The following is an 18541-nucleotide window of genomic DNA, read 5'->3' on the forward strand; positions in this document are numbered from 1 at the left end:
CTGGCCTGGGCAGACTCTCACATGAGCTGCCTGCACCAGGAGCCACCTGATCCATCCCCCGGCACACAGTAGGCCCACTCCTTCCTGTCCCAGGCTTGTGGGCCCTGGAGAAGGCCAGGGGCCAGAACGATGGCGCCTAGTACCTGCTGCTGGTTCTGATGATGCAACTTGATCAGATGCTGCTGCTGCTGCTGCTGCTGCTGCTGGAGCTGCTGCTGCTGCACCACGGCCTGAAACTGCTGCTGCATGGCGCTCTGCTGCACCTGGAACTGCTGCTGCTGCTGCTGCTGCAGCGCCGCCTGCTGCTGTGCCTGGAACTGCTGCTGCTGCTGCTGCAGCGCCACCTGCTGGAGCTGCAGCTGGGCTGGGGACAGACGGGTCGGGGAACTCGCACTGGGTGCAGCGGGGAAGGCGCCACCCCCGCCAGCGCGGGAGGGACAGGGGTGACGATGACAGGACAGAACTTACTATAGAGTGAATCACGGTAGTAATGAGCAGGAAAGAACAGGCCAGTCAAGAGGCCTGGGACCCAGCAACTAGTGATCTGCTTCCCGTCTCAATGGAACCACCTGCTCTGGACACTTCGTATCAACAGAATCTCACAACTGGGATCTTTTGTGACTGGCTCCTTCCCCTCAGCATCGCGTTTACAAGGGTCACCCACACTGTGGCATGGATCAGTATTCCCTTTCTTTTTGTTGCCAAATAATACTCCACTATATGGATTTCCCACATTTTGTGTTGTCCATCAGCTGATGGACATCTGGGTTGTTTCCACTTTTTGGTAGTTATAAATAATGCTGATACAAACAATCATTCAGGGACTTCCCTGGTGGTCCAGTGGTTAAGACTCCATGCTTCCACTGCAGGGGGCATGGGTTTGATCCAGGCTCAGGGAAATAAGATGCCACAGGCCGCGCAGCGTGGCCAAAAAATTAAAAACAAATAAATAAAAATAAACAATCATTCACAAGATTTTCAGTGATCCGGTCTCTTTTCAAGTGATGAAAATGTTTTAAAATTGATGCCGTGAGTGCACTGACCACCCCTGCACAGTATACTTCCAGTGGGTGAATATGGGTACATGAACTATATTTCAATAAAGATGAAAAGGAGGAACACAGAGACACTTTGTACACTTTGCTCAGTTTTCCCCAATGGTAGCACTTTGTATAACACCATAACAGTCAGAATGTGTGCCCATTTGCCTGAGTGTGTAGTTTAAATTCTATACAGTTTTCTCACCTGGCAAGATTCAGTCACCATGGAGGTCAAGACCTGGCACAGTTCCAACACCACAGGAGCCCTTGTGGTGCCACACCTCAGTAGCTACTAAGGTGACCTCCATTCCTAATGACTCTGCCATTTTTAAACCACACAGAAGGACTGGCTCTCTCCTTCAGCACAATTTTTGAAGAGTGTCAGGGTGGGGAGTACATCCACGCAGGACCCATTGTGAGCACATTTCCCACCCACAGGCTTAGATGAAGCTGCTCACTAACATCCTTCAACTCCTCTCTAAATTCATTATTTTTGTCTGGTTAACTATCAGTAACTGGGAGGGGAAATTGCCCAACACAACTTTTATTTTCAAGTCTTTTTGCATCTTCTATTTCAGGTGTGTTTCCTGTAAGGATTAAAGAGCTGTACCTTCTCCTTACGTTTCCATTCAGTCTCAGCAGGAAAGCCTATCCCTTCACATTTACTGCAATTACTTACAGTTTTCAACTTATTTGTATCTGTCTTTTCCCTTCTAAGTTTCTCTTCCTCTTTTTTTTTTTTTTTTTGAGCTTTACTGAGGTATAATGGACATTTTTTTTCTCCTCTTCTGAATTCTATTTTGTTGGAGGATTGGGTTGATTTTTGTTCGTTTGGATTTTTGTCGTTTCTGTCTCATTCCATTTTTTTCTATGGATTTGGAATGTACAACTATTTCTATTGTTTTAGCAATGACTTTTACAATTTTATCATGCATATTTAATTTAACAAAGTATAAAGTTTATCCACATTTAAACCTCTTTCCCAAATATGAGGACCTTAGAATCCTCTCTAAATATTTTTTAAAGTAGGTTTTACATGCACACGATACACCTGATATCCTTGATATTCGCCCTTCCTGACTCCATTTGGTTTGGTCCCTGTTTATCTTCTTATGCCCACACAGCAGACTTATATTAAGAGGCAGGATAGAATAAAGGCCAGGGGTACAGCTTCGGACCCAGACACCTGGACTCAAATCCCAACTCTGTCACTGCTCTGTGCGCCTCAGTTTCCTCAGCTATACTACATACCCCTACGTTGGACTCAGAATTAAATAATCTATTACAGACCCAAAACAGTGCTCGGAACGTGTGGAGGGTAGCTCTAAGGATTATTTTACAGAGGTAATTTTTGTTTACAGCAAGGATTCCCAGCCTTGCCCCTCCTGACACTTTGGGCCAGACAACGCCGTGCTGTGGGGGCTGCCCTGTACACGGGAGATGCTCAGCAGCATCTCTGGCCTCTGCCCACTGGAGGCCGGCAGCATCCCCACCACCACCCAGCTGTGACAGCCAAACTGTCTCCACATACTGCCAAACACCCACCAGGGTGCAAAATTGCTGAGAATCACTAGCTTAGATTTGTGCGTGTTTATGCCCTTATATGGAAAATGTTCCTTCTCCTATTTACACCTGGCATCTTGGGAAAGGATGATCTGAGAGGTAAGAGGAAATGGTAAGGGGAAAAAAAAGTATGCCCTTAAAAACCTTTTAGTGAAAAAAAAAACAAAAAACAAAAAAACCTTTTAGTGAAGGTCTCCTCGGCTTTGTTGGCAGCTCTGTGCTCAGGGCTCTAACGACCTCTACTGTCTTCTTGACTCCATCACAGAGTCTGCTGAGTCTGCTTGTCGCTCCTTGACAGAAATGGCTGTTTCTGAGATAGTCTTCTGGCCTTTGGTGTCCTGCTGTTTCACAACAGGTTGGGGCATGGATGCCTTATTTAACCTGTGTGGTCCACTGGGTTTTCATCGGCCATCGTCTCCTCACACCCTCTGTGCTTCCATCTGCACTTAGATGCCCGTCAGACTTCCTGATTTCATCCTCCACGTTTCTCACCCTCCTGTTCCTGAGGCCTCTTCTCTAGGCTACATTCTAGGTAATGTCTTCAAATGTAGCTTCTAGTTCACAAACTCTTTCTTCAGCTGTATCTAATCTGTTTATTCATTCACACTTTCCTCTTTCAATGACTTTACTTCTCATCTCTATAAGTTCTACTTGGTTACTTTTCAAATCTGTTTGGTCACTCCTGATACAGTATCACAGTGCTCCTTCATTTGGAAGTCCAACCTTTATTTTTTTAAGCACCCCAAGGCCATATCTAACAATGGCTATGTCACGGGGCGTCTCCACATCTGGTGATTGTTTCTGCTCCTCCTTGAGGTGTGTCTGCTTCCTTCCATGCCTGCTGATTTTGTGTGCTCAATGACTGACCCTGATCTGCAATTCCCACAGGCCTAAACTGGGAGCACTCTCCTCCAATCCGCCCCGGGCTCTGGCGGAGCTGGGGGATGCCAAGGGCCCTGGCACAAATCCTGGACGGAGGGATCCCAGGATTGCTTTCCCCCACCTTGCAGCGTGCCAAGGCATAGCAGGGCAAAGAGCTGCCCCTACCTTCTGCCAGCCCAACAATCCAAAACACAGTCTACACAGAAGGTGAGAGGGCTCCTCAGCAACAGCCAGAAATACAGCTTATTTTTAAAGTAGGTTCTACATGCACATGATATAAAATTCATCAAGGAAACAAAAAAGTATAGAGTTTAAAAGTATCCTGTACCTCAGCCCCAGCCTTATCCACAGTCAGCAGTGTGTGTTTCCTGTGACTAACCCAGGTCACCTGGAGACGCACAGCAGGCTCTGGGCTGCCCTTTGAGAGTCCTCTGACCCAGGACCTACACTCTGGGGGCGTGGAACTAAGGGCTGAAGCAGCCTTCATCACACAGTGGTGTTTGGAGGTGTCAGAAAAGGGTAGCAAGTACCCATCAGCACTACACTTATTTCAGGTAGACCAGGCCACCAGAGGTCACAGGCAGGGAGGGAGGGTCTCTGTAGAGGTAGCAGCAGGACATGAGAGTAGAGACCACTTCAACTTCCCCTAGTGCCACACAGAAGACCAAGCCCCTCGGAAGCTGAAGACAGGATGTAGGCCGAGGTCGGACTAGGGAGGGTGAAGACAGCCCACCAAAGCTTCGCTGCTGAACTGACAGTCTCAGGAGTCAGATTGCAAGACATTCTAAACTCATACAGCTTAAAACTATTTTTTATTATAAAATCTAAGTCTGTGATAAAAAGAAATTCAACCAGCACACCGAAGTATAACGTGAAAAGGAGCCAGAGCATCCTTCTGAAAGCCGCCCTGCCTGTGTGTGTGTGTGTGTGTGTGTGAGTGTGTGTGTGTGTGTGTGTGTGTGTGTGTGAGAGAGAGAGAGAGAGAGAGAGAGAGAGAGAGAGAGAGAGAGAGAGAGAGAGAGAGAGAGAGAGAGAGGGAGGGAGGGAGGGAGGGAGGGAGGGAGGGACAGGTGCGCTGACAAGAGGGGACCCAGGAGCTCGAGATGAAGAACCAACCACTGAGCCAAGCGTCAGACGGCCAGACGTCAGTAAGGATGAGAAATGAAGCTCTGGGAGGAAGGGGGTGTCTGGGGGCAGAAGGTGTCAGTGCAGGAGCGGGTGGGAATGAGGATGCATGTGGCCTCTGAGAAGGGCAAGGCAACTCGGACACAGGGAACCCAACAAAGAACAGGGTGCTCGAACCCGCGGCTGCCCTCGTCACAGGGTTCCTGAGAGGGACACGAGACAGAATACATGGGAACACCACAACATGTACACAAGCATTCACAGCAGCTTTAGTTTAACAGCCCAAACTGAAACAACCCATATGTCCTTCAAGGGTGAGTGGATAAGTGAACTGTGCGTGGCCCAGCCACTCCAGGGAACATTACTCAGCAGCGAACAGGAAGGAATTACCAACACCACCTGGAGGCTCCCAAGGGCATTATGCCGAGTGAAAAAAAGCCAGTCTCAACAAGTCAAATATTGCATGATTCTATTTATGTAACATTCGCAAAATGACACAATTACCAAGGCGGAGAACAGATCAGCAGTTGCCGGGCTTTGGGTTGGAGGGAGGGTGTGATTATTAGGAGGCACCAGGACAGCCTGTTGGTGGTGACGGGTCCACGTGCTGACTCCATTCCACACATGATAAGACCTCACAGAACCACACACATGCACGCGAATGCGCAAGAGGGCATGCAAAGACTGGTCACATGTGAATAAAGTCTGCCTGAGTTGACAGCACTGTCGTGGTTTTGGTGATGTACTAGGATGTTTTCGTTGGGGAAGCTGGGGGAAGGGCACATGGGAACTCTGTGCTATTCTGCAACTTCCTGTGACTCTTCAACTATTTCAAAAATAAAAAGTTACATAAGGGGAAAAAAGTACTGAAGCACTTAGCAGTACTAGATAAAAGTCTACAAGCATAAATGTCCATCAAGAGGGTCCTGGGGGACTTCCCTGGTGACGCAGTGGTTATGAATCCGCCTGCCAATGCAGGGGACACGGGTTTGAGCCCCGGTCTGGGAAGATCCCACATGCCGCGGAGCAACTAGGCCTGTGCACCACAACTACTGAGCATGTGCTCTAGGGCCCGCGAGCCACAACCGCCGAGCCCGCGCGCCTAGAGCCCGTGCTCCGCAACAAGAGAAGCCACCGCAGTGAGAAGCCCGCACACCGCAACAAAGAGTAGCCCCCGCTCGTCACAACTAGAGAAAGCCTGTGCACAGCAACGAAGACCCAACACAGCCAAAAATAAATAAATTAAATAAATAAATTTTTTAAAAAAGAGGGTCCTGGGACAGAGGCAGCTGGCGCTGCAACCCTGCTCCTGGCCCGAGCAGTTGCGCGGAGGGTCAGGCACCTCCTTCGGTAGGGGAATCAGGATGCGAGCCACAGCCCGGGCGGCCTGGGGCCAGGGCAACCCTGGAAGGGACAGACAGGGCTTCGCGGCTGAGGACACCCTGAGACGGAGCTGTTTCTATCTCGACTACAAAGCACAGCCCCTTGGATGGAGTCCCAGGCCACCCCATCCTCCTCCAAGTCCTCCCTCAGCCTGGGCAAGAGGGCCTTGGTGTCCCTCGCCCTCTGGGAGGCAGAGCAGGCTGAAGCTTCCCCAGCTCCTCTCGCCCCCTCACCACCCCGACCCCTGGCTGGGAAGAGAACGCGCCACCTGTGGAGAGCGCGGCAGGTTCTCTGAGAAGCGTGGTACTCACTCTGCGGAGCGGCCGTGGACACGACGGCCATGCCATGGGGGGGCCATCCCCGAGGTGCCGGGAGGTGGCTGCCCCGAGAGTGGCATCGGCTGCCCCATGGCCCCCAGGCCGCCCATCCCGCCCAGGGGCTGGCCGGGGCCCCGAGCAGGTAGGCCAATGCCGGCTGCTCCCGCGGCGGGCCCACCAGTCAGGCTCTGCAGCGCGTTCATAGGGTCTGCGGGGCACAGGGTGCAGCGTCTCAGGGCAGTGTCCGCCAAACCGGGCCAGGCTCCGTGGGCCATGAGGCCTTCCTGGGCACACGCCTCCTCCCACCTCCAGGCTCGACATCCTCAGTGTCCCAAATGGTGAGCGGCCGGAGTCCCGGGAGCCCCCCAAGTCCCGGGAGCCCCCCAAGTCCCGGCCCAGCTGCCTGCCACACCCCAGGGGCTGGGACACCTCCTGGGCAGGGAGCACAGCCCACACCCTAGCCTAGCCTATGCCAGGTCCTGACAGACTCTAAGGGACGAGCAAGCCCTCGGTGGCAGGCGGCGGCCCCACCCATCCTGGCTATAGGCCCCTCCTGCTGGGTGAGACACAGCTGGGAATCCAGAGAAAACAAGGGTCAAGGGCTCTTCACAGTAAGCCAAGCCTGGGGCCAGAGAAGAGGGGGCAGGGGCAGATCTCCCAGGGGGGCCAGAGAAGAGGGGGCAGGGGCAGATCCCCCAGGGAGGTTACAAGTCCCCTTGTGCACCAGAAGCCCATCTCTGCTAAGTCTGGGCAGGACCCCACTGAGTAGCAGTTCTCGGGAAAGACCCCTGAGAACAAGGGTGTGTGGGAGGGGTCCGCAGATGCTCGCCAGCTGAGTGAGCAATGCCAGGGCCAGGGGCAGGAGCCAGAGGCTCTTGTTGTAACAGCAAACAGCCACCTGCAGGCAGGTGTGGCTTGGCCGGCTCACCCTGCCACAGAACCGGGTGAACAGACACGTTCTCCTGGCCAAGCACTCTTGATACCCACCTCCCCAACCCCCCGGCCCTGGCTGGCCAACAATCGCTGCACAAGCCAAGAGACCCCAGGCAGGTGCAGCCAGCTCGGCCAAGGCAAGCCTGGGCATGCGGCATGTGCCACCGACAGTAAGACAAACAGCCCGCCAGGGTGGCTCCCCGCCTGGCAGTCGGAGTTTAGTTGGCCACTGGGATCTGCTAAACCCCTGCACTGGCAGCTCACTCAGAGAGACCTAGGCTAAATCAACAGGGTTCCCATGTGATAAAACCTTGAAATTAAAAAATAAAAAAGAATAATAATTCTTAACTTACAAAGAAACTTTGTAACTTAAGAAAGTGAATTCATAGTTATTCTCTAAATACTACTACAGATTATTATACTGAATATAGCATTATACCATACTAGTTCTCTCCCAGAGAGCTCAAAATTTTAGATAATATTCAATAATCGTGTGAGTTTTCATCATCTTTTTTGCGGGAGGAATGGGATGGGGTGGTATCGTCCGACTCCATGGTCACCAGGAGGAGGGTGCCTGGTGGGCCGGGAGCTGGCAGTTCTCAGGAACCCGAGGTCGTCTCTCTGGGAACTTCCTCCTCCAGTAACAGCTTAACCCCAGGCACACGCAGCACCCACCATCCCACTGCTGCTACCCCGCAGCCAAGGTTGGGAAAAACCTTAATTCCAAAAGGAGAAACTCTTACCACTGACAGAAGCTTGTGATTTCTTGTTATCTATATATAAAGAAAAAAAAAAAAGAAGAAGAAACCAAAGTAAACAAAGTTTTTATGTAACCATATATTTCCACGCTAAGTCAGTGCTAAAGGCATTCGCCCAGAGGACATGTGTGAATACATGTATGTGTCCCACCCCCGGCAGCGTTGACACACAAGGAGGCCTGGAGCAAGAGAGTGCAGAACCACCCCGCGGTCAACCTGGGCCCTGGAGAACAGCCCCCAGGTGGAGGCTGGTGCTGGGTCTCCTCTAGTTCCTTCCTTCCCAGGCCGGGGCTCTTAGCACAGGCCCCGAGCCACAAACAAGAGCGCTTCAGGGATCTACGGTGGGCCCACAACACCTCCATTTTCAGCCCACTCTGGTGAGGGAGGCAGCATCCCCATTTTCTGGATGAGGAAACTGAGTCTGTCCAAGGCTGGTTAGAAGCCGGATCCAGCCAGCCCCAGGATAGGCGGGGAACTGCCACAACAGTTCCACCCTCTGCCGGGGGTGAGGCAGCTGTGGACGCCCCCGCCAAAGGGCTGTGTGCACTAGCCGTGCCAGGGCCAGCTCCCAGATGGGCCAGCGAGCCTGAAAGGCCGAGCCCTTGCCAGTACAGATGGGGTCGTGGCCGGGCTGCTCATGCCCCAGGCTTCTAGTGGCGGCTCCTCTTGTTCCAAACACCATGGGACCTTCCCAAACACAGCAAAGAAAGTGAAATCAAGTGAGGTTCATCTTGCTGGCCAGTCTGGTAAAAAGTTAGTGTGGAAAGAAGCAATGGCCCTGCAAGGACTCTGGGGTCCCCAATGTCTCCCTCTGAGATGAGTGACGCTGATGCCACAGCTGTCTCGACAGCCACAGGGAGCAGCCGCCCCATGGACAGGCTGAGTGGGAGGAACCTGCCTCCTGTGGTCACACCACTGCAGGCCGGCAGGAGGCGCCGTGGCTGTAACCCCCCAGAGCAGCCCTGAGCGGCCCTGACCGGGAGGAAAGGAACTGGGATGCTGTGGGGCTGGGCCCTCACCAGGGCAGGGAGTGCAGGGTGGCGCGGAGAAAGCTGGCCCCAGAAGCTTCCAGCCTGACGGGAACACAGTTAGGTCCAGCCTCCATGGGTCAAAAAAACCAGGGATCAGGGAAGGAAGTGTCTATTCCAGGGTGGACTCTGCTTATTCAGGAACTGCCTAGAGATCAAAGCAGCAGTCCTTCAAAAGCGAGATTAAGCAGACAAGCAAAAAGAGCAGTCCAGCCCAGACCACTTGGACACTAACATCTCCATTAGGCCACAATCAGCACGTTTCAGGCTGAGGCTCTGGGAGGATGGGAAACAAATGCGAAGCCATGAAGAACTTCCCGGAAAGCAGGCGCTGTCCACAGACATCCTGCCTCAGGCACTGGGGCCAAGACTGGCTGGCCTCTCGTGGCGACCACAACCACCCAGAGATGTGACGTTTTACTTACGGATGTCTCGAAAATGGATAATGAGCCTGGCCACGAGAGAAAGGTATTCATCCTAAAAGTAAAAACAGGAAGCAGTTTAATCCCAGACGCAGAAGTGAGGCCGAGTGACGCCCCTTCCCACCCTGGCCCTGCTGCGCTCCTCCTGAAGGCAGGGATGGCAGCCATCCCCGTCTGTCTGTCCCTGTCTGTCTGTCCTCGTCCGGCTTGGCTCTACCTCCTCTGGAATCCATCCCCCCGGGAAAGGCCGGCAGAGCTCGGCTACCGCAGAACAACAAAAGGCACAAAGAAACAGAAAACCAAGAAGGTACCAAGACACTAGGAGACGCTGCTCCCCTGCCCTGCTGTAAACCCTGGCGAGGGCCACAGGGGGCTCAGGCACCCGTCTTTCTGCAAAGGGGCCGGCCCAGGGTCACAGGGCATCTCAGAAGTAGACACGGGAGGGCCGCTTTTGTCTTTGCTCCATTTGTACCAAAGTACTTTCGCTTTTCACACCGGCCTGTTGCTTTTCCACTGCTGACGTCATATTTGCATGCAAATCCGGCTGGGCGCCCCGGCTGTGCTTTCCGCAGCTCCCGCTGATCTGAATTCACTGCACAGCCCAGGGAGAGGGCACAGCGCCGCTCAAGGAAGCGGTGAAGCCCAGGTGAAGGCCACTGCCCAGGGCCCTCTTGGTTCTCGCTGCGTTTCTGGAACCTCCCAGCAGGGCCTGCCTTCCACCATTTGTCCTCTTTGTAACCAAGGACACTCACTCCGGGGGTTCTGGGGAAACCACTACTGTGAGTTTGTCTTGGGGTCAACGAAGGGATGTTCGTAACTAAAATCTTATTTCAGAGAAGCTGGACCATCTTTCTGGCAAGGCAGGCAGAAAGGGCAGAGCTTTCACCCCGCCTGCTCACTTGACCCCCGCCTAAGTCACCATGACACTGAGTCCACTCAACAGCAGCCAGAGGAGACGACTCCCGCAGCCCAGGACCCACCGCAGGGGACAGCCCGTGAGCCTGGGACAGACAGTGAACCTGCCGTCACGAGAACACCTCCAAGGGAAACACATGAAGGGGGCCTCAGATGAATGTTAACAACATAAGCACACTTTCTAACCTCCATCAACCCTCATTGATCTCAAACTTCACCCACCACTGTTTTCTCAGCCAGGGAATCAGCAGAGGAAAACGTGGGGGAAAGGCCCAGGGAGGCCACGGGGCAGGCACCGAAGGACAGGACACATGGGAAATGTGTTCAACACTCCCCCTCCCAATGCCCCCCACAAATTCCTGGGAGGAAAAGGATCCCGTAGATCACCTGACCAGGCTGGTCCTCGAAGGACAACAGGGTGGTGAGTGGGGCGCAAGGAAAGCGGGGGCTAAAGGAAGCTCTGAAATGAGGTGGCCAAGGACGGGGAGCTTGCCAGGTCAAGAGCTGACGTCTCAGTAAGGCCTTGGCCATCTTTTGGGTCGGAGAAATCTTAAAAGAATTTGTTGAGCTTCTTCTACTTCCATAAAAGGTGAAGCAAGCGGAAGCAGGTTTAAAAAGCAACCAAATCGTTAAAAAGTCCACAAACAACAAATGCTGGAGAGTTTGGAGAAAAGGGAACCCTCCAACACTGTTGGTGAGAATGTAAACTGATGCAGCCACTATGGCAAACAGTATGGAGGTTCCTCAAAAAACTAAAGATAGAATTACCATATGATCCTGCAATCCCACTCCTGGGCATATATCCGGAGTAAACTCTAATTCAAAAAGATATGTGCACCCCTATGTTCATATCAGCACTGTTTACAATAGCCAAGACATGGAAGCACCTAAATGTCCACTGACAGATGAATGGATAAAGAGGATGTAGTACATATATATACAATGGAATATTACTCAGTCATAAAAAAGAATGAAATAATGCCATTTGCAGCAACGTGGATGGACCCAGAGATTGTTATAGTAAGCGAAGTAAGTCAGACAAATACCATATGGTATTACTTATATGTGGAATCTAAAATATGATAAATGAACTTATCTATGAAACAGAAACAGACTCATGGACATAGAGAACAGAGTTGTGGTTGCCGGGGGTGGGGGGTGGGGGGTGCTAGGGGAGGGATGGACCGGGAGTTTGGGGTTAGCAGATGCAAACTATTATATATAGAATGGATAAACAACAAGGTATAGCACAGGGAACTATATTCAATATCCTGTGATAAACCATAATAGAAAATATACATATGTATAACTGAATCACTTTGCCATACAGGATAAAACACAACATTGTAAATCAACTGTACTTCAGTTATAAAAAAAACAAAACAAAACAAAGCCAGCAACCAGATATTTTACTCTGACACAAGATACAGTAAATGGGGCTCAGGAGCATGTCCCCAAAGCCCTTGGCACGGAACCAGGACCGAGTGCTCGGAGCCAGGTGGGCACAAGGCACCCATGGTCTGCACCCACTGAGGCTGCCCACAGCCCGGTGCAGCACAGGCTCTGGGGACCAGACCAGCATGAGGAGGCCTGAAGGGGACAGAGTGGGGCAGCAACCACCTGACAGGAGAAGCAGGCACAGGGAGTGGTCAGTCACACTACCACCAAGGGGCGCTCCTGTGGGTAAATACATCACCCAGCACATCAAGGGTAGAGTGCTTCAGGCCTGCTGATCTGATCCCCCTCTGACTCCCCAGGGTGGCTGCCTTACTCTATGTCTAGACTGGCTTCCCTGGGCGTGAGAGTTCCCAGCCTCCATGCAGACAGAGAGGTTATGACCCCTCTTCTGCTCCAAGGCACCCCCGCTCCAGGACAGTTCCAGAAATGGGCCGAGGAGCGTGTACCTCCCTTATCTTCACTCCATCTTTATCATCTCCCCCTCCTGACAGCAAAATACAAGCATCCAGGCTGGGTACAGCCAGAGCACAGCAGTGACAGCTCACACGCCACACTGACTCCGGGCCAGGCACAGCTCTGAATGCTTTACAGATAATTAACACACTCAATTCTTCCAACTGCCCAGTGAGGCAGGTACTACTAGCGGGCTGGTTTGCAGGTGAGAAGACAGAAATGTGGGAAAAAAGCTTCCTGCAGTTTATACACTTTGTCTAACCTGTACAAGTCTTGCATGAGGGCCTGACAGCAAAGGTGGAGGACGAATCCCCTCACGGATGTGGAGGGAGCAGTAGGAAGGACACACATGCTCCAGGTAAGATGCCACAGGCCACACACTAGATGCTACACTGTTATACCTTTTGTATAAAACTCGGGGAATCTGAACATGTATATTTGCTTTATATCTGCAAAAAGAAATGTTGCAGATCAACAATCAAATCCCCAGAGGTATCAGGAAGTGGCCCGGAAATGAAACTTCCCACCTTGTTATACATCTTTCACATTGCAAGTATATAATCTTTTACCAAATTGAAGACAAAACCAAATCAAAAGAAAAAAGTACAGGGACTTCCCTGGTGGTGGAGTGGTTAAGAATCCGCCTGCCAATGCAGGGGACACGGGTTCGAGCCCTGGTCTGGGAAGATCCCACATGCCGTGGAGCAACTAAGCCCGTGCGCCACAACTACTGAGCCTGTACTCTAGAGCCCGCGAGCCGCAACTACTGAAGTCTGCATGCCTAGAGCCCATGCTCCGCAATGAGAAGTCACTGCAATGAGAAGCCGGCGCGCCGCAACGAAGAGTAGCCCCTGCTCACCACAACTAGAGAAAGTCGGCGTGCAGCAACAAAAACCCAACGCAGCCAAAAATTAAAAAAAAAAAAAAAAAAAAAAAAAAAATACAATTCCTAAAATGCAAAAGCAACCAAACATATAAGCTGATATCAAGTTGGTGTCAGAATCATAGGGAAAAGAGTTCTTCTGATTGATCATTTTAAAAAACAAAAAGCAAACAAAACAAAAAAACCATATGTCCTTAGGGGAAGGGGTACATTTTAAGTACACACAGAGCTGTAAAGAAATCTTAAACTTCATTCCACATTTTGTTATTTGCTACTAATATTAGTGCTAATATTGGTCTGTTTATTCTGAAAGTATTTTAGAGTAATTATGCCAATGACATTAGAAGCCAAGATATTCACAAAAGAGAACAGATACACGTTTAAAATAAAAGTAAAACCCTGGGGACTTCCCTGGTGGCGCAGTGGTTAAGAATCCGCCTGCCAATGCAGGGGACACAGGTTCGAGCCCTGGTCCGGGAAGATCCCACATGCTGCGGAGCAACTAAGCCCGTGCGCCACAACTACTGAGCCTGCACTCTAGAGCCCGTGAGCCACAACTACTGAGCCTGCGTGTCACAACTACTGAAGCCTGCGCGCCTAGAGCCCGGGCTCCGCAACAAGAGAAGCCACCGCAATGAGAAGCCCGCACACCGCAATGAAGAGTAGCCCCCGCTCGCCACAACTAGAGAAAGCCCATGCGCAGCAACAAAGACCCAACGCAGCCAAAAATAAATAAATAAATAATAAATAAATTTTAAAAAAAAAGTAAAACCCTGTAATTGGAAATATCAATGTGAAATTATTGATATTTGAGGTTGTTGTTTCAAAAACATATGACTCCTTAGCTGTTCACAAAAAAGCGCAGAAGCCGTGAGCAGCCCCATGCCCACACTGCAAGCCCCAAGTACCATTTCACCCTCGAAAAGGAACCAGGGCTCCTTAGAGCAACAGCTGATTCTGGGCCAAGATGCAAGCAAGAACAGAATGCTGGGAAAAAGGTGAATGTTAAAAGTGTTTCTGGTGAGGGCTCAGGGGAAAGAGGAATGTGTGATTGGAAACAAGAGCACAGAGAACCCCTGTCATACAGTGTCCGGAAGTCTAGCTGAATCGTACCCTAGTTGAGAGGAAGGCAGACCTTGTAAGCAATGAACCTGGATATTTGGCTGAGTAGACTTCCAAACAAAGTGTGGAAGGTCTGGCCTGCTTTCCTCTTTTTTTAAAAAAAATTATTTATTTATTTATTTATTTATTTATGGCTGTGTTGGGTCTTCGTTGCTGCGCATGGGCTTTCTCTAGTTGTGGCGAGCGGGGGCTACTCTTTGTTGCAGTGCGCAGGCTTCTCATTGCAGTGGCTTCTCTTTGTTGCACAGCATGGGCCCTAGAGCGCGCGGGCTTCAGTAGCTGTGGCACGCGGGCTCAGTAGTTGTGGCTCACGGGCTCTAGAGTGCAGGCTCAGTAGTTGTGGCGCACGGGCTTAGTTGCTCCGCGGCATGTGGGATCTTCCCGGACCAGGGCTCGAACCCATGTCCCCTGCTTTGGCAGGCGGATTCTTAACCACTGCGCCACCAGGGAAGTCCTGGCCTGCTTTCTTCTTGCTGCTTACAGTGAAATTGAGAGGAAAGAAAGAAACTGAGGGAAGAACCGTTAAGCATAAAGGAACCTGGACTTGGTTTCGGAAATTCCCAGGCTATTCAGATTACAAAGAAACACTAAAATTAGGAGATTCACTGTAGGAATGTGTGCTCTGGAGAGAAGGCTGAGGGTGTGGTTGCACAGACTATGCTAGTGCCAAAGAGATCAGGCATGTGATGAATCATCTCAGTCGTCTCACAGACACCAGGAATAGGGATGAAATTACAGCGATGAAACATCTGTGGGGAAACCTCCTGTCTAATGGCATGAATATGTCACATATTCACGGTTTAGAGCGTCATACCAGCAGAAACACTGCCAGTTTGGATTAAAAGGGAGAGACTGGATGAAATTTTAAAAGGGCGTCAGACTCCCAATCCCAAAGTCAACAGGCAGGAAACAGGCTGGTAAAACTACTGGCTGCAAACATGACCACCGGGGAGAGCCTTGGGCTAAGAGGCCAAAGCCATGAGCCCAGAGACTGTAGCCTCCAAGTCTGTGGGAATTTGTCCAGCAGCTACAGGAAACTAATACACTGCCTCTATAGATTGGCCTATTCTGGGCATTTTATACAAATGCATCATACAATACATGCTCCCTTGTGACTATTTCACTACACTTATCGTGATGTTTTCAAGGTTCATCCATGTTGTACCATGTATCAGTACTTCATTCCATTATACGGCCAGGTAACAGTCCATTATACAGACACACCACATTTTCTTTATCCACTCATCAGCTGATAAACATTTGGGTGTTTCCACTTTCTGGCTATTATGAGTGATGCTATGAGTATTTCTGCACAAGTTCTGTGCATATATGGTAACTCTGTTTAATTTCTGAGGAATTACCACACTGTTTTCCACAGTGGCTGCTCCACTACACATTCCTTCCAGCAACATATGAGGTGCCAATTTCTCACCAATACTTATCATCTTTTTTTATTATAGCCATCATGAGTGTGACGGTGTATCTCACTGTGGTTTGGATTCGCCTTTCCCTAAGGACTAGTGATACTGAGCATCCTTTCATGTGCTTCTTGGCCATTTGTACTGGGTTGGCCAAAATAGTTCCTTTGGTTTTTAAGTAAAAATAAAGACACATTTTTTACTTTCACCAAGAACTTTATTGAACAATGTATTCACCACTTTGTTCCACTACCTTCTGCCATTTTTCAGGCAACTTCATAATTCCATCTTCTCAAAACTTTTTACTTTTTTAAAAAATTTTTTGGCTGCATTGGGTCTTCGTTGCTGCACGCAGGCTTTCTCTAGTTGCGGCAAGCAGGGGCTACTCTTTGTTGAGCGGGCTTCTCACTGCGGTGGCTCCTCTTGTTGCGGAGCACAGGCTCGAGGTGCGTGGGCCTCAGTAGTTGCGGCAGGTGGGCTCAGTAGTTGTGGCATGCAGGCTCAGTAGTTGTGGCACATGTGCTTAGTTGCTCTGCGGCATGTGGGATCTTCCCAGACCAGAGATCGAACCCACGTCCCCTGCATTGGCAGGAGGATTCTTAACCACCACCAGGGAAGTCCCTCAAAACTTTTTATTTTTTTGAGCAAAGAACTGTTCTAGGTGTCTTTTACAGTCTTCCAGGGAATTGAAATTTTTTCCATTAAGAGAATTTTATAAAGACTGAAATAAATGTAAATCCAAAGGTGCAAATGTCTGGTGAATACGGTGGATGAATCAGAACTTCCCAGCCAAGGTGTAACAGTTTTAGCCTGGTCATCAAAGAAACATGCAGTCTGGCGTTATCCTGATGGAAGATTATGCGTTTTCTGTTGACTAATTCTGGACACTTTTCATTGAATGCTGCTTTCAGTTGGTCTAATTGGGAGCAGTACTGGTTGGAATTAATCGTTTGGTTTTCCAGAAGTAGCTCATAATAGAGAACTCCCTTCCAATCCCACCATATACACAACATCACCTTCTTTGGATGAAGACCGGCCTTTGGTGTGGTTGGTGGTGGCTCATTTCGCTTGCCCCACTGATCTCTTCCATTCTACATTATTGTACAGTATCCACTTTTCATCCCGTCGCAATTTGTTTTAAAAACAAAACGTTTTCGCTACATTTAAATAGAGAATCACATGTGGAAATATGGTCAAGAAGGTTTTTTTTGCTTAACTTATGTGGAACCGAAACATCAAAGCGATTAACATAACCAAGCTGATGCAAATGATTTTCAACGCTTGATTTGGATATTTTGAGTATGTCAGCTATCTCCTGCATGGTATAACATTGATTGTTCTCAATTAATGTCTCAGTTTGATCGCTATCAACTTCAACTGGTCTACCCGACCGTGGAGCATCGTCCAGTGGGAAATCTCCAGCATGAAACTTCGCAAACCACTTTTGACACGTTTGATCAGTCACAGCACCTTCTCCATACATTGCACAAATCTTTTTTTGCATTTCAGTTGCATTTTTACCTTTCTTGAATAAAGCATAATAAAACAATTTTAAAATGTTGTTTTTCTTCCATCTTCAATATTAAAATGGCTACACAAAAATTCTCCAATTTTGTAAAGTTCTTTTTAAATGCACACTGATATGACAGCTGTCACAATACAATCTAACAAGATTGTTTTGAATGAAGTTAAAGACAACTAAGCGTTACTAGACCCATCTTACGGAAAAAAAAACGAACGAACTTTTTTAGCCAACCCAATATATCTTCTCTGGAGAAATGTCTATTCAAGTTCTTTGCCCATTTTTGAATTAGGTGGTTTGGTTTCTTTTGTTGTTGTTGTTGAGTTGCAGTTCTTTATATACTCAGATACCAGTCCCTCATCAGATATCATCAGATATTTGATTTTCAAATATCTTCTCCCATTCCATAGGTTGTCTTTTTTTTTTTTTTTGATGTATTTATTTTATTTATTTTTGGCTGCATTGGGTCTTCGTTGCTGCTTGTGGGCTTTCTCTAGTTGCAGCGAGCAGGGGCCACTCTTCGTCGCGGTGTGTGGGCTTCTCATTGAGGTGGCCTCGCTTGTTGCGGAGCATGGGCTCTAGACGTGCGGGCTTCAGTTGTTGTGGCACATAGGCTTAGTTGCTCCGCGGCATGTGGGATCCTCCCGGACCAGGGCTCGAACCCATGTCCCCTGCATTGGCAGGCGGATTCTTAACCACTGCGCCACCAGGGAAGCCCCATAGGTTGTCTTTTCACTCTCTTGATGGTATCCTTTGATGCACAATACTGTTTAATTTCGATGAAGTCAAATTAATCTATGTTTTCGTTTGTTGCCTGTGCTTTTGGTGTCACATGTAAGAAACCATTGCCTAATCTGAGGTCACAAAGATTCATGCCTATGTTTTCTTCTAAAAATTTTACAGTTTTAGGACTTCCCTGGTAGCGCAGTGGTTAAGAATCCGCCTGCAAATGCAGGGGACACAGCTTGAAACCCTGGTCCGGGAAGATCCCACATGCCGTGGAGCAACTAAGCTGGTGCGCCACAACTACTGAGCCTGAGCTCTAGAGCCCACAAGCCACAACTACTGAGCCCACGCGCCTAGAGCCCGTGTTCTGCAACGAGAAGCCTCCGCAATGAGAAGCCCGCGCACCGCAACAAAGAGTAGACCCCGCTCACCGCAACTAGAGAAAGCCTGTGCACAGCAACGAAGACCCAACGCAGCCAAAAATAAATTAATAAAAAAATAAAAGTTTTACAGTTTTAGTTCTTAGGTCTTTGATCCATTTTGAGTTAATGTTGGTATATGGTATGAGACTGGGGTCCCACCTCAATATCATA

General features: G+C 49.5%; 1 protein-coding gene across 1 annotated transcript in view; it reads right to left on the minus strand.

Moving 5' to 3' along the window:
• Window positions 1-18541, minus strand: part of MED15 (mediator complex subunit 15) — a 63671-nt gene that overhangs the window by 11797 nt on the left and 33333 nt on the right. Inside the window, 5 exon segments of the mRNA XM_036874825.1 lie at window positions 144-364; window positions 6305-6344; window positions 6346-6518; window positions 7987-8016; window positions 9455-9506. Of these exon segments, the coding sequence (XP_036730720.1) occupies window positions 144-364; window positions 6305-6344; window positions 6346-6518; window positions 7987-8016; window positions 9455-9506 (516 nt within the window).

Source organism: Balaenoptera musculus, chromosome 14, assembly GCF_009873245.2.
Source record: "Balaenoptera musculus isolate JJ_BM4_2016_0621 chromosome 14, mBalMus1.pri.v3, whole genome shotgun sequence".
NCBI classification, from domain to species: Eukaryota; Metazoa; Chordata; class Mammalia; order Artiodactyla; family Balaenopteridae; genus Balaenoptera; species Balaenoptera musculus.